The 25331-nt window shown below is 46.8% G+C and overlaps 2 protein-coding genes and 2 pseudogenes across 2 annotated transcripts; all 4 read right to left on the reverse strand.

Moving 5' to 3' along the window:
- Positions 1-567: 567 nt before the first annotated feature.
- Positions 568-5511, reverse strand: LOC133231166 (zinc finger and SCAN domain-containing protein 5B-like). The gene is made up of 4 exons (XM_061389460.1): positions 3734-5511; positions 3247-3453; positions 1971-2121; positions 568-1609 (listed from the first exon to the last, which is right to left on the reverse strand). The coding sequence occupies exons 1-4, from the start codon at positions 4019-4021 to the stop codon at positions 963-965; spliced, it is 1293 nt and encodes a 430-aa protein (XP_061245444.1). The 5' UTR covers positions 4022-5511; the 3' UTR covers positions 568-962.
- A 409-nt stretch (positions 5512-5920) lies between these two features.
- On the reverse strand, positions 5921-10184 carry LOC133231165 (zinc finger and SCAN domain-containing protein 5B-like). Its single transcript, XM_061389458.1, has 4 exons — positions 9020-10184; positions 8528-8734; positions 7438-7591; positions 5921-7064 (listed from the first exon to the last, which is right to left on the reverse strand). Exons 1-4 carry the CDS (start codon positions 9395-9397, stop codon positions 6418-6420), a joined length of 1386 nt encoding a protein of 461 aa, XP_061245442.1. The 5' UTR covers positions 9398-10184; the 3' UTR covers positions 5921-6417.
- A 1456-nt stretch (positions 10185-11640) lies between these two features.
- On the reverse strand, positions 11641-12065 carry LOC133229895 (protein FAM32A-like; annotated as a pseudogene).
- Positions 12066-12240: 175 nt separating this feature from the next.
- LOC133229494 (zinc finger and SCAN domain-containing protein 5B-like) lies at positions 12241-22483 on the reverse strand (annotated as a pseudogene).
- Positions 22484-25331: the final 2848 nt, after the last annotated feature.

A 25331-nucleotide genomic window follows, 5' to 3' on the forward strand; every position in this document is an offset into this window, starting at 1 on the left:
TCAGTCATGTCCGACTCTTTGCAACCCAACAGGCCATAGCCTGCCTGTCTCCTCTGTCCATGGGATTCTCCAGGCAAGAATACTGGAGTGGGTTACCATTCCCTTCTCCAGGGGATCTTCCTGATGACGGGATCGAACCTGGGTCTTCTATGGTGCAGGTGGATTGTTTACCACTGAGCTACTGGGGAAGCCTTACAGAGGGATGATATCTCCACATAATAATGGCCATGTAACAAACCGCAGCTATCATCTACTCCATATAAAAAAATCTTGGGGATAGGGTGGAGGATTTGGGAGAATGGCACTGAAACACGTATAATATCATATATGAAACGAGTCGCCAGTCCAGGTTCGATGCACGATACTGGATGCTTGGGGCTGGTGCACCGGGATGACCCAGAGGGATGGGACAGGGACGGAGGAGGGAGGAGGGTTCAGGATGGGGAACATGTGTATACCTGTGGCAGATTCATGTTGATACATGGCAAAAACAACACAAGATAGTAAAGTTAAAAAATAAAAAAAAATCTGGAAGGGGAAGTACACAGGACACTTATTTGACAGAAATGTCTTTGTTTATTTGAAATTTAAATTTCACTGGTGATCCTCTTTTTCTTCTGGACACTCTGCTAGGAGCATCCTATTTTACGATGAAATGTTCCCTAATGGGGGGACAATCAGCAGTCACCTCAGTTTCATGAAGAAGAAAACTAATGAGACCTGCATTCACTGAAAGAAGAAAACACAGGCTACACTAAAGTAGAAAACGAATTCTGAAGGGAAAGATAAGTCATCACTCAAATATTCACCAAATTCATGTGAATGGAACCCCATCGGGTTCCAGTATGATTGTAAGTTCTTCACATGTCACCCTTTCATTGTATCACCTAAGTGACAAATAATCCAGAATTTCCTTCTAGGAGCAGACGCCACTTGGACCTGATGGTGGGGTCCTGGGTGACTCATTTGGAATGGATTTTCCAGTCGCCTTTGAAAGTCTCAAGCTGACGGAAGGCACTGTGACACTCGGGGCACACGTAGGGCTTGAGCCCAGATTGGGTGCGTCGGTGAACACTGAGGTTCCCTCGGTGGCCGAAAGCTCTGTCACAGTGCTCACAGCGGAAAGGCTTCTCCTGGGTGTGGGGCCTCTTGTGAGCACGCAGCGTGGAGTCGTGGGTGAACTTCTTGAGGCAGACATCACAGCTGTAGGGCTTCTTGCCAGTGTGGATCTGCTCGTGAACCCGCAGATCTGAAGGCTGTATGAACCCTTTGGCACATATGTCGCATTGAAAGGGCCTCTCTCCTGTGTGTGTCCTCTGGAGCAGGGTAAGCTGAGATTGATAAGGAAAGCTCTTTTTGCAGATGCTGCATTCAGAGGGTGCCCGTCCCGGGGTTTCTGCTCCCTCAGGAAGACTGGTGGGTCCCACGGTGCCAGATGAACCAACGGAATGGGACCCAAGCTGTCCTGAGAACTCTCCTTGGTCCAAACACGTGGCTGCTTCTTGACGCACGTCTTGGCAAGTCGGACTGCTGTCCCGCTTCCTTTTCATATGTCTGCGATTTTTTAGAGGACCTCGTCTGGATCCCCTCGTAGTGGAAACGTCTCCCTCTGCAACACAGAAGGAAAGGGTTCAGGAGCCACTATTTAAATACCACTTTCTTCTTGAGGATTCTTCTGTCTCTCTATGCTCCCAGAATTCACTGAAAGAAATTCAGCACCACATTTAACATGGAGCATTTTCTGTGCTGCCGGCCTCACTGGAACCTTGATGTTGGCTGAGAAGTTCCCATCAAGCAACCAAGCTAAGAGCTTGGACTGTGGGACACTGGAACATTGATGATGGAGAAGGTTGGCACTGGACAATGATCTCCACCCACCCATCAAGGATGGTGATGCTGGCTACCCAGCCTCATGCCACCACAGGAGGGAGTCACTAACTCTGCTGGATTCCACGGTTTTGAGTACTCACCAGGACCCTTCAGAAGTTGAGGTGCTTCAGATTGAAGGGTTTTTGTCTCTCCCCTGTCTTCCAGCAGGTCCTTCTCCAAGTTCTCAGTGGGCGTCTGACCCTCCAGCTCACCTGTTTCAGGAACAGTCTCTGGCGGGAGAGCTCTCTCATCCTGACAGGGGACAAACAAGCAGAGTCAAAGCCATTTACCTTAGTCCATGGAAAACTGTTTCCTATTTCCCCATCTGCCTCGTACCTTGACCTTATACTCCAAGTTTCTTCATGAAATTTTAGGGGCTATGCCCTGACTTCGTCTGGTCCACCCCATCACCCTGATTGATAATCATCTCCTGATACTCAAGGCTGTCCTGGATCTACACAGACTGTATCTTGCAATCAAATCAGGACATCACAGTTGGCACTCTGACTTCTCTATGCATAGGTCTCTCCAAATCATACGCACTCCTTCCTGCCCCTGACTCTGGAAGTAAAGAACTCTAGGTCCAGCTCTCTTGACTCCATCATTGTTGGAGACTTTGCCTGGATGCATCTTTGCGATGGTGGTTACCCAGTACATAGGAAGATGACGTTCAATATTTTTGGTCTCCACTCCATGCAAGTCAATAGCATCCCCTGCCTATACCCAACCTTATTTGAACAAATCAACTGTCTTCCATTCATTCTTCAATGTCTATAAGGGAAAGTGTTAGTCACTCAGTCATGTCTGACTCTCTGCAAGCCCATGACTATAGCTGCCAGTTTCCTCTGTTCATGGGATTCTCCAGGCGAGAACATTAAAGTGTGTAGCCATTCCCTTCTACAGGGGATCTTCCTGACCCAGGGACCCAACCCAGGTCTCCTGCATTGTCAGCAGATTCTTCACCATCTGAGCCACTAGGGAAGCCCAATGTCTACTGGGGGGCAAAATGAGTCCACTTTAGAGTCACTCCTTCAGTTGTAAGGAATGATCATATTCTGAAATATGACGTGCCCTTGGGCAAAGTGGCCTTGGGTAAATCACCTGTCAGTGCATTTACCTGTAGCAGATTGAACCTAGCATCCTATCAGGAAGACAGGATTTCCTTCTCCCCACTCCTAAGACTAGAAGCTTTCATAGCAGAGGGACAGAGATGGATTATCTTCATTCTCACAGTGATTAGAAAAAATGCCTAGGAACTGAATGTATCCATGGGAATTCCTGGAAGCAATGGGTCCACTCCTGTCCTTTGCCAAATCTCCCCATTACTCCAGCAGCCACACCCACCTGACTCTCTTCTACCTGCTTACACGCTCTCACCTGCTCCCTAGATAGGTTCGTGGCTCCTGGCAGATTCTGCAGCTCTGGGCTTCCTTCCTGGCCATCCTCTGGAGGTATGACCATCACGGGGGGTTGGGGCTCCCTGCACGGGTCTCTCTCATCGTCCATGTCACCGGCCTTGGCTTCAACCATCTCAATATCGGGATCGTGCACAAGATATTTCTGCCCTTGTATGCAGACTATGGTCTGTGAGGGGAGAAATCAATCAAGATCAGTCTCTATAAGACCTGGAATGTAGCTTTCAGGCATCCAATGGCATTGACAATAGAAGCTCCCGTTTGGTGTAAAAGATCTACGTCCTTCGATTTGAGACAGCCAGAAGTATCTCCCAAATTGCCCAACTGTGAACTTCTCTCACCTGTTTGGGAACCACTGATACAGAGCCAAACCCTCAGGTCCTATCTTGTGATCCCTGCAGCTTGCACGTGTCTCCTTGTCCCACACCCATCACTAAGGTCCTACTCACCCAATTCTTGGGTTTCTGCTTATTTTTCAGCACGTCCTCCAGGTCTTTGCAACTCTGCACCCCACTTTCTTTGAGCAGGACCTGGCACTCCAGGGGCATGCAGATCATGAACTGCTCCAGCACCAGCCTGTCCATCATCTGCTCCTTGGTGTGAAGATCCGGCCTCAGCCACAGATGGCAGAGTTCACGGAGTCTCCTCAGATCCTCGACAGGGTCTGACTCCTCCGAGCTGCTAAATGTTCTGAACCGGACGTGCCAGGTTTCCTGGTCACAGTCTGAGTTTTCCATGAGTGTGTCTTGGGGTGGCACGGATGCCTGTGACTCTGCCCCAGGGCTGTCTGTGATGTGTCCACAAGCCTGAAAAAATGTCTGGTCCTCAGCCGTATTGATGGAGCAAATTTCCAGTAGGACTCTGAGCAAATGCTTCTAGAAGTGGGTGCCCAGTTGACGCCTATGGAAATGGATTTCCTCTGCTTTTCCTCAGCATTAAAGTCACTTCTTAGAAGTCTAGGGAGACAAAAAAAAGAAACAAATGGGTTTCATTTTTTTCCACCCTTCTGTCTCCCCTACATCCCAATATTGGACACCATTGCTCGACTCATTCAATATTTCATAAAACTGTCTGGTCAGAAATGACCATAGGGCTTCCTTGGTGGTCCAGTGGCTAAGAATCTGCTGCCAATGCAGGGGACATGGGTTTGATCCCTCATATGGGAACACCCCGCCTGCCTCTAAGCCTGTGCATCAGAACTCTTAAGCTTGAGAGGGGCAACTACTGAACCTGAGCTCTAGACTCCCAGCTCTGCCATGGGAGAAGTCACCACAAAGAGAAGCCCATACCCCTCAGCTAGACAGTAGTCCCCTCTAGCTACGACTAGAGAAAGCCCTCACAGCAAAGAAGACCCAGCCCAGCCAAAATGAATGAATTAAAAAACTTAAAACTAATAATAAATATATATGTAGTTTTTAAATGGCCATAGGGTGCCGCTCAGAAACCCTTGAAGAAAACCAGCCACCTCACAGCAACATGTGTGGAAACATTCTTCTCCCCTTGCAGAAGAGCTGGATTACACGTGGGGTTAGAGGAAGATCTCCTGTCACAAGGTCTCCCAGCTAATGTAAGATGAACAGAAAGCAAGATCTTTTGGAAACCCAGCCGTGTGTCCTGATTTCTAGGCATCCTCCTTGGACGTGCCCACTCACTGCTTACCCCTTCCAGGTCTCTTGCCTTCAGCCTCCTCAGGTCAGGCACTGGCTCTCAAAGTGTGTCTGGAGCTGAAATGTCTATATTTATAGAGATTTGGGTGAAACTCCAGGGATTTCTGGCCATAACCTCACCATCCCACTGATAGGCTAAAGGGCATGGAAGGAACCACTTTGGATAATCTGGGTAGATTCCATTTCCTGTGGAGACTGCAACAGGAAGAACCATTAAAGAGGCCACCATATTGGTTTGGCAGTAACCTTTCTCTAATGTATTTTATTTACTTTAGAATTGTGGATGGCATTTCTTGGGGAAACAGATTGATTTTCCTGATCTGATGAATTTTTTCTCTGCTTGGAGACTGTGAAGCAGTCCAGTAATTGTAATCCAATGGTTGTAATCAAATTGGGTTACCCAATCTTGTTTCTTTTCTCATGAATTAAGTCATCAAAGACTTTTGTCTAAAATCAGCTGACGAGATCAACTGTAAGAAGCCATTTCAGAGAGGCATCAAGGAAACCCAAGGTTGTACACCAGTAGGGAAAAAGAGGAGAAGGCAATGGCACCCCACTGCAGTACTCTTGCCTGGAAAATCCCATGGATGGAGGAGCCTGGTGGGCTAGAGTCAGACATGACTGAGTGACTTCACTTTCACATTTCCCTTTCAAGCATTGGAGAAGGAAATGGCAACCCACTCCAGCGTTCTTGCCTGGAGAATCCCAGGGATGGGGAAGCCTGGTGGGCTTCCGTCTATGAGGTCGCACAAAGTCGGACACGACTGAAGCAACTTAGCAGCAGCAGTAGCAGGAGGGGAAAAGAATGACGCTTATCAATTTAAGAAGCCTTCTTTTTCTAAATACCTAAGGAAGCAGTATGCAAACTAGTACAAAGGGAACCTATCTCAACATAATAATGGCCACATTGAAAAAACCGTGGCTATCACCTACCTGTAGCAAAGTCTTAGAAGAGAACACACACAGCTCTTTGATAGAAATGTGTTTGTTTATTTGAAATTTAAATTTCACTGGTGATCCTGTATTTATCTAGCTGTCCTGGTAGGAGCATCCTATTTTACAAGGAAATCACACCTGGCAGGAAGGCAATCAGCAGTAGCCTCACTCTGATGATGAGGTACTGAGAACCAGTGAGACACAGCTTCATTGGAAGAACAAGAACAACACGAAGAGAAAACATGTAAGAAAACCAGAGTCTAACATCGTAAGGTAATTCTCCTCCAACTGAAAATACACAAATGAAAAAGAAAACTATAGTCTATAGCAAAGTAGAAAACAAAATCCAAAGGGAAAAATAAGTCATCACTCAAGTATCCTAATTCACGCGAATGGAATCCCACTGGGTTCCACGATCCTCCTAAGCCCCTCCCCTGTCATCCACACTTTGTATCACACAGGTGACAAATCATTCTCATTTTCTCATTAAAACAGAAAGACCTGGACCTGAGAGCAGGGTCCTGAGCCAGTCATCTGGAATGGATTTTCCGGTGGCGTTTGAAAGACCCCAGCTGACTGAAGGCCCTGTGACACTCGGGGCACACGTAGGGCTTGAGGCCAGAGTGGGTGCGTTGGTGAACACTGAGGTTCGCTCGGTAGCCGAAAGCTCTGTCACAGTGCTCACAGCGGAAAGGCTTCTCCTGGGTATGGGTCACTTTGTGAGCATGCATCGTGGAGTTGTGGGTGAACTTCTTGAGGCAGATATCACAGCTATAGGGCTTTTCACCAGTGTGGATCCGCTGGTGAACCCGCAGATCTGAAGGCTGTATGAACCCTTTGGCACAGATGTCACATTTAAAGGGCCTCTCTCCTGTGTGTGTCCTCTGGTGCAAGGTAAGCTGAGATTGATAAGGAAAGCTCTTTTTGCACACCTTGCATTCAGAGGGTGCCCGTCCCGGGGTTTCTGCTCCCTCAGGAAGAATGGTGGGTCCCACGTTGCCAAATGCACCAACGGAACGGGACCCAAGCTGTCCTGAGAACTCTCCTTGGTCCAAACACGTGGCTGCTTCTTTACCCACGTCTTTGCAAGTGGGAGTGCTGTCCCGCTTCCTTTTGACATGTCTGCGATTCTTCAGAGGACCTCGTCTGGATCCACTCGGAGTGGAAACATCTCCTTCTGGAACACAAAAGGAAAGGGTTCAGAGCCACATTTGAAGTATCACTTCCTTCCTGGGGACTCTCCCCTCTCTCTCTGCCCTCCCAGAATCTGCTGAAAGAAGACATTCAGCACCATATTTATCAAGGAGCATTTTCCATAGTGCCGGCCTCACTGGAACCATCCCTAATCTTGGCTACAGACTTCCCAGAAACCAAACTACCTAAGAGTCTAGCTGATGAAACACTCTGGAACGTTGACGATGGAGAAGATTGGCATTGGAAAACCAACTCCTACCCCACAACAACAAGGGATGGAAATGCTGGGTACCCCATCCTGGACATCAGTGGAGGCAGTCAGTACCTCCTGTGGTCTCCAAGTTTTTAATACTCACCACGATCCTGCAGAAGTTCAGGCTCTTGAGACGAAAGGGTTCTTGTCACCCCTGTGTCTTCCAGCACGTCCTTCTGCAAGTTCTCCTTGGAGGGCGTCTGACCCTGCAGTTCACCTGTTTCAGGAATGGTCTCCGGTGGGAGAGCTTTCTGGAGCTGACAAGGGGCAACCAAGCAGAGTCAATCCCACTGCCTTAGCCCACGGCAAGCTCTGTCTCCTCTTTCCCCACCCACCTCGTACCCTGATCTCACACTCCAGCTTTCTGGATATCAGTTTGGGGGATATGCCCTGACTGCTTCCCATCACCCTGACTGGCAATCCTCTTCTGATTCCCATGTCTGTCCTTGATCTATACCAACCACCTCTGGCGAAAGTCCAGACTTCACAGCTGCCACTGCCAATTATCTTTGCAAATATTTCTCCACCTCATCTCACATTCTCCAGGCCCTGAATCTGAAAGCAGAGGATTCTGGCTCTAGGGCTCCTGACTTCACCACTTGTTGATACCTTGCCTGGATTTGTCTTCATCAGGGAAGGTGGCCTGGGGCATAATAAGATGATAAGCAGTATAGCTGTTATACTGTATAGCTCTATTCTATACTATATAGCTCTATTCACGAGAAATAAGTAGCATCTCCTCCCCCGATTCACATTTCAAAAAAATCCACTGTCTCCAGACATACTCCAAAATCTGAGGGGGAAAATGACTCCAACAGGGAACTTGTTATTCAATTCAAGGTGTTTACAATATCCCCCAATATTAGTGCCTCTGACGAAATCCATCATGGGGGAAACAGGTGTGAGTGCATTTACCCCTGATGAACCCACCCAGCACCATCCCGTGGAAACGGGACTCCTCTCCCTCATGCTCAGGGCCACAAGCTTTCATGGTGAAGGACTATGAAAGAGGGACTGTCTTCATTCTCACACTGGCTGAAAAACGACCGGGAACAGAATGCATCCATGGGAATTCCTGGAGGCAATGGGTCCATTCCTGTCCTTTGCCCAGTTCTCCCAATTACTTCTGCAGCCACGCCCATCAGACCCTCTTCTACCTGCTCCCAGACTGGAGGTCAGGACATCACACTCACCTGCACCCTCAACAGGTCCTTGGCTCCTGACAGATGCTGCCCGTCTTGGCTTTCCTGCTGGCCCTCGTCTGAAGGGACGACACTGACTGTAGACTGAGGCTCCATGGCTCCGTCTCCCTCACCGTGCCTCTCACTGACCTCAGATTCTAACATCTCAACACCTGAGACTGGCATCAAAAAATCCTCGCCTTGGACACGGACTACAGCCTGTGACAAAAAATTCAGATAGGATCAGTCTCCCTTCACAAGATCCAAAAAGGTATTCATTGTGTATCCCACCCTAGAAGCCCACCTCCTGGGAATGACATTTGAAAGACCAACACCCTCAAAGTGAGGACCAAAGAAACCTCCAGTGATGCCACAGGCCAAGTGCTCACCCCCGTGGGAATCAGTGATTTAGAGCCAAGCCCTCTGATCCTTCTGCTTTATCTCCCAGCTCACAGCCCCTCATGCCACCGTTCCGTCTCACAGGGTCACTAGGGTCCTACTCACCCATTTCGTCAGTTTCTGCTTCTTTCTCAGCACCTCTTCCAGATCCTTACAAGTCTCGGCACCACTACTTTTGACTAAGACCTGGATGTCCGGTGGCATGCACATCACGAACTGCTCCAGCACCAGCCTGTCCACCATCTGCTCCTTGGTGTGAAGATCTGGCCTCAGCCACAGACCGCAGAGTTCACGGAGCCTCCTCAGAGCCTTGATCGGGTCGGATTCGTCCGAGCTGCTAAACGTTCTGAAGTGGACGCGCAACTTTTCCAGGTCGGAGTCGGGGTTTTCCCTTCGGGTGTCTTTGTGTGGCGCAGACGCTGGCGACCCTGCTCCGGGGCTGTCCACGAAGGGGCCACGACCCCTTGTCTGGTTCTCAGCCATACCGACTGTAGAGCTTTTCAGTAGGACTCTGGGCAAATGGTCTAGAAGTGGGTGCCCAACTGACCCCAATGGAAAGGAATTTCCTCTTGCTTTCCTCAGTAACAGATTCAGTATTCAGAAATATGGGGGAAAAAAGATAAACGAATGCAGCCAAATACTTTTATTTTCATCCACCCTACCATCCCTCATCCCAATACTGGACATTATTCCCCCCTCAGAATTTCACACCAGGGACAAGAATCCATTCTCTTATTCCTCCGACATCCATCTTACAGTACAAGAAACTGTGTGGTCAAAACTGTCCACAGGGCACTGCTTAAAAGCCCTTGTTGGAAAAATGAAGCACACCACACGACACCATGGAGTGTGGAAACAATCTCATCTCACAGAAGATTCCACAAATGAACCACAGTTCCCGTGTGGCTGGAGGGAGATCGGTGGATTTCACACGGTCTCGGAGCGAATGCAAGGTGAACAGAAAGCCAGGACTTACTGAAACCCACTTCCACGTGCCCTGACTTCGAGCGTTCTCTTTAGACATTTCCCATCAATTACCTCCTTGAAGCCTTCTCGCCTTGGTCCTCCTCAGTTGGGGACTTGCTCTCAAACTCGGCCAGCGGAGAAACGTGTCTCTATGGAGCTGGAAGAAATGCCGGACCTCTCGGCCTGTTACCCAATCGGCGCATGGATTCGTTGAGGGCGGAGCAAACCATTCTAGATAATTCCACGTTACTTAATCACAGGGATTCGATTGCCCATGGAAACTCCCTCAGGAGAAACCACGATTTACTAAAGAGGTCTCCATAGTGATTTAGCGACAGATTCTGTGTATTTTTTTTTTTTTTTTTCTGTTTTTGGCCAAACACGGGGGCAGGTTCGGTCTCAGTTCCCAGACCGCGGAAGGAAACCACGCCACCTGCAGCGGGAGCGCTAAGTCTCACCCGCAGGACCGCTAGGGAAACCCCTCGGTTTCCTTTTGGATTTGATTGATTTTGGACTTTGGGGACTGCATTTTGGGGTGAACGGACTGGTTTTAATGATCTCTTGAATTTTTGGTCTCACTGCCTGGAGGGTTTGACGGAGTCAGAGATATGGTGGTGGGAACCAGATGGGTTTGACTCCACTCGTCTTTCTGTTCTTGTGAGATAAGTCTTCAAACGGTTTTCTAAAATCAGCTGATGAGCTAAGGTGTGAGAAGCCCCGATTTCTAAGTAGCCTTTTTGAAGACTAGAAGTTGTACACCAATAGGAAAAAAGAATGATACCTATTACTTTCGGAAGCTTTCCTTTTTCGAAACACCTCAGGAAGAAATCCCTGAACAAGTATGGAGTGAGTGAATCTATCTCAGCATAATAACAGCCATGTAGGCAAAACCACGGCCATCACCTATTCCCTGTAGAAAAGTCTTAGAAACTACACAGACACATTTGACAGAAATGTGTTTATTTGAAATTTAAATTCCACTGGAGAGCTTGGCCTCTGTGCCGGACCATGCAGGTTTACAGACAAGTCCTGCCTAACAGGAAGGCAGTCAACGGTAGGCTCAGTTTCAGGATGAAGTACTGATAACTAATGAGACATGCTTTGAGTAAAAGAATAACAAAAGAAAGCAAAAACTTTTTGAAACAGGCTACACTAAAGTATAAAACAAAATCCAAAGGGAACAATAAGCCATCACTGAAATATCCTCCTCATTCATGTGAATGGAACCCCCTGGACCCAATATCCTCCAAATCTCTTCCCATGTCATCCACCCTTTGTGTTACAGAAGTGACAAATCATTGTGAATTTCCTACTTGGACCTGAGGGCAGGGTCCTGGGCCAGTGGTTCGGAATGGGTTTCCTGGTGGGATTTGAGAGACCCCAGGGAGCGGAAGGCCGGTGACACTCGCGGCACATGTAGGGCTCGAGCCCAGAGTGTGACCATGAGGTTCCCACTGTGGTCGAAAGCTTTTTCACAGTGCTCACAGCAGAAAGGCTTCTCTTGGGTGTGGGTCCTCTGGTGAGCATGCAGCATGGAGTCGTGAGGGAACTTTCTGGGGCAGAGATCACAGATGTAGGGCTTCTCACCCAGTGGGTCTCCTGGTGAACACACAGGTCCGGAGGCTGCATGAACCACTGGATATGGATGTTGCTGTATTCTTTTTGTAATTTAAAGGGCCGTCTCTCTTTAATGCGGTTCCAGAATAAGGGGCATTACTCTGATAAGCACGGGCTCAGCAGAAGACTCAACAGAATATGTGTAAAAGAATGTTTCCAAAGGCTCCAGAGATGACCCCAACTCTGCTTCCTGCTTCCCCTGGACAATACTCCATCTCCTGGGTGGGGCGGCTACTTGGTCCAGCTGACTTTAGGAATGTCATAGTGCTCTGTGAGCGTGTCCAGGTGTCTGTTGAAGCCCTCCACTCTCTGCTTGTGGGTTTTGGATGCTTTCTTCAGGATCCTCTCCATTTGTGCTTCTCCTGCACCTTCTCAAAGGCCACCTGGGCTGGGGTCAACTTGTCGAGGTGGCTCTTCAGCTCCTCCTCCTGGTTCTTCTGATTTTTCCCATCGTTTCCAGGAGTTTTGCCTTGTCTCTGTCCTTTTTCTCCTTCCACTTGGTCACACCAAGCTCTGTGACTCCTTTCAGCTTCCGGGGTCCCTTTTGGAGCTGCTCGTAGGCGTCCATGCTGCCCATCTTTGGATTTGGATTTCTGAATGGACAAAAGTCAGGGGGCGTCAGGTTTCTCAAATGGAAATTGGGACAATATCGTTCTCCTGTGTAGATCCGAGAGGGTCTCTCTGTGCGTGTTAACACAAATGAACACAGACGAACATGTCTGCTTAGCCCAGGGGGCCAAGGTTCAGAAAGCCTTGTGGAATATATGCACCACACCACACCACAGCATGGAGGGTGGCAACACCTATAAATCAGATGGAGGCAGGAGGGGGAACCTGAAAGACCTCTTATTTAAATGTCTATTCTGCAAGAGAAGGATCCGTGTTCCGTTATATTTCCAAAGTTCCATTTACAGGTTTCAAGTCCGTTTTTCCCCCTCACAGAGAGCTCAGCAGCCAACCGTAGTTAATACGGAGTTTAAGGGAGATCCACTGCTTTCACAAGGCCTTTGAGCTGATGCAAGGTGAGTAGAAAGCCCAGCCTTCCGAAACCCACCACCTCCTTCTGTATTGATTCCCAAATCTTCTCCTTAGATGTTCTCACTCATCACTTACCTCCATTGAGCCCTCTTGCCCTCAGCCTCCTCAAGTCAGTGACTGGCTATCAGAGTGTGTCTGGGGCTGAAACATCTCTATTTATAGAGAGCCGGGGGAAATGGCAAGGGTCCCTGCTTGTTACCCCATCAGCACAGAGATTGTGCAAGGGTGGTTCAAGCCATTTATATGACCTCATTTTAGATAATCCAATTTATCCATGGATCCAGTTTCACACAGACACCCCACCAGAAAAAAACACAGTATATCAAAGAGGCCTCCATATTGGTTTTGTGGTAGACTTCTCTGATAGGTCAGGTGGTAAAGAATCCTCCTGCAATGCAGGAGACGCTGTAGTAATTCCTGGGTCAGGAAGATCTGCTGGAGAAGGGATAGGCTACCCACTCCACTGTTCTTGGGCTTCCCTTGTGGCTCAGCTGGGAAAGAAGTAAAGTGAAAGTCTTTTAGACATGTCCAACTCTTTGTGACCCCGTGGATATACAGTCCATGGAATTCTGCAGACCAGAAGACTGGAGTGGGTAGCCGTTCCCTTCTTCGAGGGATCTTCCCAACCCAGGGAGCGAAGCCAGGCCTCCCGCATTGCAGGCAGATTCCTTACCACCAGGGAAGCCCGTGCACTTTTTGGCAGTAAGATTGGTTTTCCTGGTCTAGCAAATACTTTTCTCATTTACCTGGAGAGTTGGAAGGAGTCAAAGCATAGGTATCCGAAAATTTTAACCAGTTTGGTTCACCTATGCGTCCCTGGTGGCTCAGTGGTAAAGAATCTACCTGCCAATGTAGGAGACGTGGGTTCACTCCCTGGGTTGGGAAGATCTCTCGCAGAAGGAAATGGACAATGCACTGCAGTATTCTTGCCTGGAAAATTCGATGGACAGAAGAACCTGGTGGGACATGGAATAGCAGAGTTGGACACAACTCAGTGACTAAACAACCCTTTTTAAAATTCCGCATGTAAAGATCTCGGACGAAGTTAGAATCTGGAATGATCTGCAGGGAACGTGCCACCTTTGGGGTTGCAGTCTGGCTTTTCAGTAAGTACACTTTGGTTCAGCGCAGACACTGGTGGTTGAGATTACGGCCTGTCTGGGACTATTCCATGACCCCACAAAAAATGTACATTCTTTAGCCATAGTGACTGAGGAATTTACTAGCAAAACGTTGAACACATGTTTCTAGAAGCCCATGACAAATTCACCCCTATGTAAAGGGATTTCCTCTACCTTTCATCAGCAACGTATTCACTGTTCAGAAGAATGGGGGCAAAAGATAAATGAACAGAACTAGTTTCATTTTATTCCACCCTTCCATCTCCTCTACATTCCTCACACCAATACCCAATACCATTCTCTCACTGGTACAATCTTTCATATTGAATGGACATTAGTCCATCCATCATTCTTCTGACGTCCACCTTTATGGGAATAAAAGGTTGAAATGTCTGAATGGCTCCCTAGATTTTGACTTCTGTAGTCTGGAACTATGTTGATCTTTGCTGTACTTTCAAGAAATTTACAATGTGTGAGACTCCTCAAATGGATATGAACAGCAATGCCAGGTTTTATATTATTCGGTCAAGACAAGCCACCAGGCAAGGCTCTCAGTCATGATTCTTCTGGGGAAAAAAAATATAAAGAAGCCTATTTAAACACTGAATTCCATGTAGTATAGTGACGTTGGAAGTATTAAGCAAAGATTGTCCACCCAAAACATTTCCTTGCTGTCACCAGGGTATTTATTAGCTCCAAGGAAGGGTTGCACAAAGGATCCAAAGAGAATCAAGTTCCTGATCACATACTTGTTATGGTTATGAAACACACAACATACAGTTACAACATACAGTTTTGACTCTTTTATAAAGTGTACAATCTTGTTCCACCAAGTTCGTTTACAATGTTGTGCAACTGTCAATGTTGTCTATTTCCAACCTTTCTCATCACCCCAAGAACAAAATGTGAATCATGGAAAGTCCCTCCCCATTCTCTGCCCACCTCCCTCTTACCCTTGGCAATCGATTCATCTACTTCTTGCATCTGTGGGTTCAGGTCAGGTCAGTTGAGTTCATTCTCTCAGTCGTGTCCAACTCTTTGAGACGGCATGAAATGCGGCAAGTCAGGCCACCCTGTCCATCAACAGCTCCCGGAGTTTACTCAAACTCATATCCATTACTCAGAGATGACATCCAACTGTCTCATCCTCGTCATCCCCTTCCCCTCCTGCCTTCAATCTTTCCCAGCATCAGGGTCTATTCAAATGAGTCAGTTCTTTGCATCAGGTGGCCAAAGTATTGGAGTTTCAGCTTCAGCTGAAATATTTTCCAATGATATTTAGGACTGATTTCCTTTAAGATGGACTGGTTGGATCCCCTTGCAGTGCTAAGGACACTCAAGAGTCTTTCCCAACACCAAGGTTCAAAAGCATCAGTTTCTTGCCTCTCAGCTTTCTTTAAGTCCAACTCTCACATCCATACATGACTACTGGAAAAACCATAGCTTTGACTAGCTGGACCTTTGTTGGCCAAGTAATGTCTCTGTTTTTTACTATGCTGTCTAGGTTGGTCGTAACTTTTCTTCCAGGGAGCAAGAGTCTTTTAATTTCATGGCTGCAGTCACCATCTGCAATGAGTTTGGAGCTCCCCCGCCCAGAAAATAAATTATCTCATTGTTTCCACTGTTTCCCCTTCTATTTGCCATGAAGGGATGGGACTGGATGCCATGATCTTAGTTTTCTGAACGTTGAATTTTAAGCCAACTTTTTCACTCTTATCTTTCACTTTCATCAAGGGACTCCTTGGTTCTTCTTCGCTTTCTGCCATAAGGGTGGTGTCATCTGTGTACCTGAGGTTATTGATATTTCTCCTGCAAATCTTGATTCCAGCTTGTGTTTCACCCAGCCCAGCTTGTCTCATGATGTACTCTGCATATAAGTTACATAAGCAGGGTTGACAGTATACAGCCTTGACGTACTCCTTTCCCGATTTGGAATCAGTCCGTTGTTCCAAGTCCAGTTCTAACTGTTGCTTCCTGACCTACATACAGATTTCTCAGGAGGCAGCTCAGGAAGTCTGGTATTCCTGTCTAACAATTTTCCACAGTTTCTTGTGATCCACACAGTCAAAGCCTTTGGCATAGTCAATAAAGCAGAAGTAGATGGTTCTCTGGAATGCTTTTTTTTTTTCAGTGATCCAATTGATGTTGGCAATTTGATCTCTGGTTCCTCTGCCTTTTCTAAATCCAGCTTGAACATCTGAAAGTTCATGGTTCATGTACTGTTGAAGACTGGCTTGGAGAATTTTGAGCATTACTTTGCTAGCATGTGAGATGAGTGCAATTGTGCAGTAGTTTGAACATTCTTTGGCATTGCCTTTCTTTGGGATTGGAATGAAAACTGACTTTTTCCGGTCCTGCGGCCACTGCTGAGTTTTCCAAATTTGCAGACTTATTGAGTGCAACACTTTCACAGCATCATGTCTGAGGATTTGAAATAGCTCAACTGGAATTCCATCACCTCCACTAGCTTTGTTCATAGTGACTCTTCCTAAGGCCCACTTGACTTCACATTCTAGGATGTCTGGCTCTAGGTGAGTGATCACACCTTTGGAATTATCTGGGTCATGAAGATCTTTTTTGTGTAGTTCTTTGTATTCTTGCCACCTCTTCTCAATATCTTCTGCTTCTCTTGGGTCCATACCATTTCTGTCCTTTATTGTGCCCATCCTTGCATGAAATCTTCCCTTGGCAAATCCAAATCCTTTCTCACACCCTCAGACAGCACCGCTCCTCACACATTCTACCTTGTCCTCCACTCCCCAGCCACCTTGCACACCTGACCACACCAAGCCCAACTGGCTTTGCAGTCTGGTTTGTAGGGTTTCACTCCGCTGTCTGAAGAGTCCTTCCCCCGACACCCTCAGGCTGTCTTCCGGTCTCCACACAATCGGTGGTTCTCTGGAGACGGACACGCCTGGCTGTTGCTTTATCACCCGGCATCTCACTCCATCACCATGTTTGCTCAATAGCAGTTTCTCAGCCTCGGTATGTATTTTATTTTTTATTTTTTTGTATTTTATTTTTTAAATCCATTAATTCTGGCTGTGCTGGGTCATTGTTTCTGCTTGGGGCGCAGGGCTCCTCTCCGGTCACCGGGCACAGGCTTTTCACTGCAGTGACCTCTCTTGTGCGGAGCCCAGGCTTTCAGGGCTCTGGGCTTCAGTAGTGGCGGCTCCCAGGCTCGGTGGTTGTGTCGCACGGCCTATGCTGCTGAGCCCTGGGACCTTCTCGGGTCAGGGATGGAACTCGTGTCCTCTTATTGGCAGGCACAGCCTTTACCTCCGAGCCCCCGGGGAAGCCCTGTTATTCACTTTTCTTAAGTAGTACTTAGCTGCGTCTGTGTTTTGAAGTCTTATTCATATTTCATTGTATTAATTTCTTGTGTTGATTCTCCGATAATGGTTCTAATACCCCTGTTTCTGAAGAGACCCAGTCTTTATATTCTATATTGCTTCTTTGAATTAGTTGCCTCCATCTTGGGCCTGTAAGTTAACATCCTTTGAGATAGAAGGAGGCGACAGAGGATGAGATAGTTGGATGGAATCACCGACTCAATGGACAGGAGTTTGAGCAAACTCCTGGGAGATAATGAAAGACAGGGAAGCCTGGAGTGCTGCAGTGCATGGGGTTGCAAAGTGAAAGAAAGTGAAGTGGCTCTTTCTGACCCCATGGACTGTAGCCCACCAGGTTCCTCCGTCCATGGGATTCTCCATGCAAGAATACTGCATTGGGTTGCCATTCTCTTCTCTCGCGTATCTTCCCCACCGAGGGAGCAAACTGACGTCTTCCGCATTGGCATGCGGATTCTTTACCACTGAGCCTCCTGGAAAACCATGAGAGAAGCTGACACAATTTTGAGAATTGACCCAGGAAATGAAAACAAATGAACCCTGGGCCTGAAAATTAACTGTATTGACAACAATCAAGATGACACTGATCAGATCAGTGATGACCACTTTCAAATGATTGTCAGAGCTGACTGCACTGTTTCTGCCTGTAGCCCCCTCCCTCCATCTATAAAAGCTGTTGCTCATTTATTGTCCGGGGTGGGAGGTGGGGGGAGTCAGCCATTGGACTGACATCTGCCCTTCTCCACAATTGTTGGAGAAGGAAATGGCAACCCAGTCCAGTACTCTTGCCTGGAAAATACCATGGATGGAGGAGCCTGGTAGGCTACAGTCCACGGGGTTGCAAAGAGTTGGACATGACTGAGCAACTTCACTTTCACTTTCAATAGTTGCTGGCATCCAGAATAAAGCTAACTTTCCTTTCCCCTACCTGGCTTCTGTATTGGCTTTTAAGTGCGAGCAGCCAGACACCAATATCTATTACAATATCATCCTTGAGTTTGCCGCCCCCAACAAATTCCCAAGCTAATTAATAGAAGAAAATGCTGATTCTTTGAAAAGAAATACTTCATTATCTCCATTCTGCTCCAAATGAGCTCTCTTCCTTTCTGCTGGAGGAGAGCCAGGTGGGATGAAAGAGTGCTACCTTGAAGAATCTTTTCAAGCTGAGACACCCTAGAATCTCAGTGTTCAAAAGGGCATTAATATTACATTACCTAACAGTTCATAATTCCAAAAGAATACAGTTACTTTAAATGCTCGAGAGGGTGCTCAGTCGCTTCAGTCATGTCCAACTCTTTGCAACCCAACAGATCATAGCCTGCCAGGCTCCTCTGTCCATGGGGTTCTCCAGGCAAGAATACTGGAGTGGGTTGCCATTCCCTTCTCCAGGGGATCTTCCTGATAAAAGGATCGAACCTGGGTCTTCTGTGCTGCAGGCGGATTCTTTACCGCTGAGTCACTGGGGAAGCCTTACAGAGGGATGATATCTCCACATAATAATGGCCATGTAACAAACCGCAGCTATCATCTACTCCATATAAAAAAATCTTGGGGATATGGTGGGGTGATTTGGGAGAATGGCATTGAAATATGTATAATATCATATATGAAACGAGTTGCCAGTCCAGGTTCGATGCACAATAGTGGATGCTTGGGGCTGGTGCACTGGGACGACTCAGAGGGATGGTACAGGGAAGGAGGAGGGAGGAGGGTTCAGGATGGGGAACATGAGTATACCTGTGGTGGATTCATTTCAATGTTTGGCAAAACTAATACAATATTGTAAAGTTTAAAAATAAAATTAAATTAAAAAAATAAAACAAACAAAATAAATAATAAGAAAAAAAATCTGGAAGGGGAAATACACAGGACACTTATTTGACAGAAATGTCTTTGTTTATTTGAAATTTAAATTTCACTGGTGATCCTCTTTTTCATCTGGCCACTCTGCTAAGAGCATCCTATTGTACAATTAAATCTTCCCTAATGGGGGGACAATCAGCAGTGAGCTCAGTCAGTTTCACGAAGAAGTACTGAAAACTAATGACACCTGCCTTCAGTGAAGAAGAACAACACAGAGCCAAAACTTATCACAAAACACAGGCTACACTAAATCTGAAGGGAACAAAATCTGAAGGAAAAAATAAGTCATCACTCAAATATTCACCAAATTCATGTGACTGGAACCCCATCGGGTTCCAGTATGATCGTAAGTTCTTCACATGTCACCCTTTCTTTGTATCACATAAGTGACAAATAATCCCGAATTTCCTTCTCGGAGCAGAAGGCACTTGGACCTGCGGGCAGGGTCCTGAGCCAGTCATCTGGAATTTCCGGTGGCATTTGAAAGTCCCCAGCTGACGGAAGGCTCTGTGACACTCGGGGCACACGTAGGGCTTGAGCCCAGAGTGGGTGCGTCGGTGAACGTTGAGGTTCCCTCGGTGGCTAAAAGCTCTGTCACAGTGCTCACACGGAAGGGCTTCTCCTGGGTGTGGGTGCTCTTGTGAGCATGCAGCGTGGAGTCGTGGGTGAACTTCTTGAGGCAGAGATCACAGCTGTAGGGCTTCACACCAGTGTGGATCCGATCCTGAACCCGCAGATCTGAAAGCTGTATGAAACCTTTGGCACAGATGTCGCATGAAAGGGCCTCTCTCCTGTGTGTGTCCTCTGGTGCAGGGTAAGCTGAGATTGATAAGGAAAGCTCTTTTTGCACATCCTGCATTCAGAGGGTGCCCATCCCGGGGTTTCTGCTCCCTCAGGAAGACTGGTGGGTCCCACGGTGCCAGATGCACCAACGGAACGGGACCCAAGCTGTCCTGAGAACTCTCCTTGGTCCAAACACGTGGCTGCTTCTTGACCCACGTCTTGGCAAGTGGGACTGCTCTCCCGCTTCCTTTTGACACGTCTGCGATTCTTCAGAGGCCTTCGTCTGGATCCACTCGTAGTAGAAACGTCTCCCTCTGGAACACAGGAGGAAAGGGTTCAGGAGCCACATTTTAAATACCAGTTCTTTTTTGAGGATTCTTCTGTCTCTCTATGCTCCCAGAATCCGCTGAAAGAGATTCAGCACCACATTTAACAAGGAGCATTTTCTGTACTGCCCGCCTCACTGGAACCCTGATGTTGGCTGAGAAGTTCCCATCAAGCAACCAAGCTAAGAGCTTGGACTATGGGACTCTGGAACGTTGATGATGGAGGTTGGCACTGGACAATGATCTCCACCCAACCCATCCAAGCATGGTGATGCTGGCTACCCAGCCCCATGCCACCATAGGAGGGAGTCACTAACACTGCTGAATTTCACAGTTTTGAATACTCACCAGAACCCTTCAGAAGTTCAGGTTCTTGAGATTGAAGGGTTTTTGTGTCTCCCCTGTCTTCCAGCAGGTCCTTCTCCAAGTTCTCCCTGGGCAGGTGACGCTCCAGCTCACCTATTTCAGGAACAGTCCCTGGTGGGAGAGCTCTCTGGTCTTGACAAGGGACAAACAAGCAGAGTCAATAACCCATGTACCTTAGTCTGTGGAAAACTGTTTCCTGTTTCCCCATCGGCCTCGTATCTTGATCTAAGACTCCAACTTATGTCATTTTAGGTGAATTGCCCTGACTTCTTCTGGTCCACCCCATCACCCTGATTGATAATCATCTCCTGATACTCAAGGCTGTCCTGGATCTATACAGACTGTATCATGCAATCAAATCAGGACATCCCAGTTGGCACTCTGACTTCTCTATGCATAGGTCTCTCCAAATCATACCCACTCCTGACTGCCCCTGACTCTGGAAGTAAAGAACTCTAGGTCCAGCTCTCTTGATGCCATCATTGTTAGAGACTTTGCCTGGATACATTTTTGTGATGGTGGTTACCCAGTACATAGGAAGATGACGACCAGTATTCTTGGTCTCTAATCCATGCAAGTCAATAGCATCCCCTGCCCATACCCAACCTTATTTGAACAAATCAACTGTCTTCCATTCATTCGTCAATGTCTGAAAGGGAAAGTGTTAGTCACTCAGTCATGTCTGACTCTCTGCAACCCCATGGACTATAGCTGCCAGGTTCCTCTGTTTATGGGATTCTCCAGGCAAGAACACTAGAGTGGGTAGCCATTCCCTTCTACAGGGGATCTTTCTGACCCAGACATCGAACCCAGGTCTCCTGCATTGTCGGCAGATTCTTCACCATCTGAGCCACCAGAGAAGCCCAATGTCTACTGGGGGGCAAAATGAGTCCACTTTGGAGTCACTCCTTCAGTTGTAAGAAATGATCATATTCTAAATATAACGTGCCCTTGGGCAAAGTGGCCGTGGGTAAATCCGCTGTCAGTGCATTTACCTGCAGCAAACTGAACCTAGCATCATGTCAGGAAGACAGGATTCCCTTCTCCCCACTCCTAAGACTAGATTCTTTCATGGCAGAGGGATAAAGATGGATTAGCTTCATTCTCACAGTGACTAGAAAAAATGCCTAGGAACTGAATGTATCCACAGGAATTCCTGGAAGCAATGGGTCCATTCCTGTCCTTTGCCAAATCTCCCCATTACTCCAGCAGCCACACCCACCTGACTCTCTTCTACCTGCTTACACGCTCTCTCCTGCTCCCTAGACAGGTCTGTGGCTCCTGGCAGATTCTGCAGCTCTTGGCTTCCCTCCTGGCCATCCTCTGTAGGTATGACCCTTGAGGGGGGTTGGGGCTCCCCACACGGGTCTCTCTCATCATCCATGTGACCGGCCTTGGCTTCAACCATCTCAATGTCGGGATCATGCACAAGATATTTCTGCCCTTTTATGCAGACTATGGTCTGTGAGGGGAGAAATCAATCAAGATCAGTCTCTATAAGACCTGGAATGTAGCTTTCAGGCATCCAATGGCATTGACAATAGAAGCTCCCGTTTGGTGTAAAAGATCTACGTCCTTCGAGTGAGACAGCCAAAAGTATCTTCCAAATTGCCCAATTGTGAACTTCTCTCACCTGTTTGGGAACCACTGATACAGAGCCAAACCCGCAGGTCCTATCTTATGATCCCTGCAGCTTGCACGTGTCTCCTTGTCCCACACCCATCACTAAGGTCCTACTCACCCAGTTCTTGGGTTTCTGCTTATTTTTCAGCACGTCCTCCAGGTCTTTGCAACTCTGCACCCCACTTTCTTTGAGCAGGACCTGGCACTCCAGGGGCATGCAGATCATGAACTGCTTCAGCACCAGGCTGTCCATCATCTGCTCCTTGGTGTGAAGATTCGGCCTCAGCCACAGATGGCAGAGTTCAGAGTCTCCTCAGGTCCTTGACGGGGTCACATTCCTCCGAGCTGCTAAATGTTCTGATCCGGACGTGCCAGGTTTCCTGGTTACAGTCTGAGTTTTCCATGAGTGTGTCTTGGGGTGGCACGGATGCCGGTGACTCTGCCCCAGGGCTGTCTGTGATGTGTCCACAACCCTGAAAAAATGTCTGGTCCTCAGCCATATTGATGGAGCAAATTTCCAGTAGGACTCTGAGCAAATACTTCTGGAAGTGGGTGCCCAGTTGATTCCTATGGAAATGGATTTCCTCTGCTTTTCCTCAGCATTAAAGTTACTGTTTAGCAGTCTAGAGAGACAGAGAAAAAAAAAGAAACAAATTGGTTTCATTTTGTTCCACCCTTCCATCTCTCCTACATCCCAATATTGGACACCATTGCCCGACTCATTCAATATTTCATAAAACTGTCTGGTCAGAAATGACCATAGGGCTTCCTTGGTGGTCCAGTGGCTAAGAATCTGCTGCCAATGCAGGGGACATGGGTTGATCCCTGATACTGGAAGATCCCACCTGCCTCTAAGCCCGTGCACCACAACTCTTGAGCATGAGAGGGGCATCTACTGAACCCGCACTCTAGACTCCCAGCTCTGCCATGGGAGAAGCCACTGCAGTGAGAAGCCCAGACCCCTCAGCCCATACCCCACTGCCTATGACTAGAGAAAGCCCTCACAGCATAAGACCCAGCCCAGCCATAATGAATGAATTAAAAAATTAAAAACACTAATAGATGTTTTATAATAGAGGACACTAATAGATGGAGAAATATACCATGTTCATGGATTGGAAGAATCAATATAGTGAAAATGAGTATACTAACCCAAAGCAATTTATAGATTCAATGCAATCCCTATCAAGCTACCAATGGTATTCTTCACAGAGCTAGAACAAATAATTTCACAATTTGTATGGAAATACAAAAAACCTCGAATAGCCAAAGCTATCTTGAGAAAGAAGAATGGAACTGGAGGAATCAACCTACCTGACTTCAGGATCTATTACAAAGCCACAGTTATCAAGACAGTAGGGTACTGGCACAAAGACAGAAATATAGATCAATGGAACAAAATAGAAAGCCTAGAGATAAATCCACGCACATATGGACACCTTATCTTTGACAAAGGAGGCAAGAATATACAATGGATTAAAGACAATCTCTTTAACAAGTGGTGCTGGGAAATCTGGTCAACCACTTGTAAAAGAATAAAACTAGAACACTTTCTAACACCATACCCAAAAATAAACTCAAAATGGATTAAAGATCTAAATGTAAGATGAGAAATTATAAAACTCCTAGAGGAGAACATAGGCAAAACACTCTCCGACATACATCACAGCAGGATCCTCTATGACCCATCTCCCAGAATATTGGAAATAAAAGCAAAAATAAACAAATGGGACCTAATTAAACTTAAAAGCCTCTGCTCAACAAAGGAAACTATTAGCAAGGTGAAAAGGCAGCCTTCAGAATGGGAGAAAATAATAGCAAATGAAGCAACTGACAAACAACTAATCTCAAAAATAGACAAGCAACTCCTCCAGCTCAACTCCAGAAAAATAAATGACCCAATCAAAAAACGGGCCAAAGAACTAAATAGACATTTCTCCAAAGAAGACATACAGATGGCTAACAAACACATGAAAAGATGCTCAACATCACTCATTATCAGAGAAATGCAAATCAAGACCACTATGAGGTACCATTTCACGCCAGTCAGAATGGCTGCAATCCAAAAGTCTACAAGCAATGAATGTGGAGAGGGTGTGGAGAAAAGGGAACCCTCTTACACTGTTGATGGGAATGCAAACTAGTACAGCCACTCTGGAGAACAGTGTGGAGATTCCTTAAAACTCTGGAAATAGAACTGCCTTATGATCCAGCAATCCCACTGCTGGGCATACACACTGAGGAAACCAGAAGGGAAAGAGACATGTGTACCCCAATGTTCATCACAGCACTGTTTATAATAGCCAGGACATGGAAGCAACCTAGATGTCCATCAGCAGATGAATGGATAAGAAAGCAGTGGTACATATACACAATGGAGTATTACTCAGCCATTAAAAAGAATACATTTGAATCAGTTCTAATGAGGTGGATGAAACTGGAGCCTATTATACAGAGTGAAGTAAGCCAGAAAGAAAAACACCAATACAGTATACTAACGCATATATATGGAATTTAGAAAGATGGTAACAATAACCCTGTGTACGAGACAGCAAAAGAGACACTGATGTATAGAACAGTCTTATGGACTCTGTTGCAGAGGGAGAGGGTGGGAAGATTTGGGAGAATGGCACTGAAACATGTATATTATCATGTATGAAACGAGTTGCCAGTCCAGGTTCAATGCACGATACTGGATGCTTGGGGCTAGTGCACTGGGACGACCCAGAGGGATGGTATGGGGAGGGAGGAGGGAGGAGGGTTCAGGATGGGGAACACATGTATACCTGTGGTGGATTCATTTTGATATTTGGCAAAACTAATACAATTTGTAAAGTTTAAAAATAAAATAAAATTTAAAAAAATTTAAAAACTACTAATAAATATATATGTAGTTTTTAAATGACCATAGGGTTGCCACTCAGAAACCCTTGAAGAAAACCAGCCACCTCACAGCAACATGTGTGGAAACAGTCTTCTCCCCTTCAGAAGAGTTCCATTAACCGTTGTTAATGTGGGGTTAGAGGAAGATCTCCTGTCATAAGGTCTCCCAGCTAATGTGAGATGAACAGAAAGCAAGACCTTTCTGAAACCCACCCATGAGTCCTGATTTCTAGGCTTTCTCCTTGGATGTGCCCACTCATCGCTTACCCCTTCCAGGTCTCTTACCTTCAGCCTCCTCAGGTCAGGCACTGGCTCTCAAAGTGTGTCTGGAGCTGAAATGTCTGTATTTATAGGGAGTCTGTATTTATAGTGAAACACCAGGGGTTTCTGGCCATAACCTCATCATCCCAGTGATTGGAAAAAGGGCATAGAGGGAACCACTTTGGATAATCTGGGTAGATTCCATTTCCTGTGGAGACTC

The sequence above is a fragment of the Bos javanicus genome, chromosome 18 (assembly GCF_032452875.1).
Source record: "Bos javanicus breed banteng chromosome 18, ARS-OSU_banteng_1.0, whole genome shotgun sequence".
In the NCBI taxonomy this organism is placed as follows: Eukaryota; Metazoa; Chordata; class Mammalia; order Artiodactyla; family Bovidae; genus Bos; species Bos javanicus.

Excerpts from the sequence above, each read along its gene's own strand:
- LOC133231166 (XM_061389460.1), bottom strand. The coding sequence starts at position 4,021 with ATGGAAAACTCAGACTGTGACCAGGAAACCTGGCACGTCCGGTTCAGA. Across the intron at positions 2,122-3,246 it reads CGAACCTATCTAGGGAGCAG|GATGAGAGAGCTCTCCCGCC; the intron begins GTGAGAGCGTGT and ends GTCCCCTGTCAG. Across the intron at positions 1,610-1,970 it reads TCAACTTCTGAAGGGTCCTG|AGGGAGACGTTTCCACTACG; the intron begins GTGAGTACTCAA and ends TCTGTGTTGCAG.
- LOC133231165 (XM_061389458.1), bottom strand. The coding sequence starts at position 9,397 with ATGGCTGAGAACCAGACAAGGGGTCGTGGCCCCTTCGTGGACAGCCCC. Across the intron at positions 7,592-8,527 it reads AGGACCTGTTGAGGGTGCAG|CTCCAGAAAGCTCTCCCACC; the intron begins GTGAGTGTGATG and ends GCCCCTTGTCAG. Across the intron at positions 7,065-7,437 it reads TGAACTTCTGCAGGATCGTG|AAGGAGATGTTTCCACTCCG; the intron begins GTGAGTATTAAA and ends TTTGTGTTCCAG.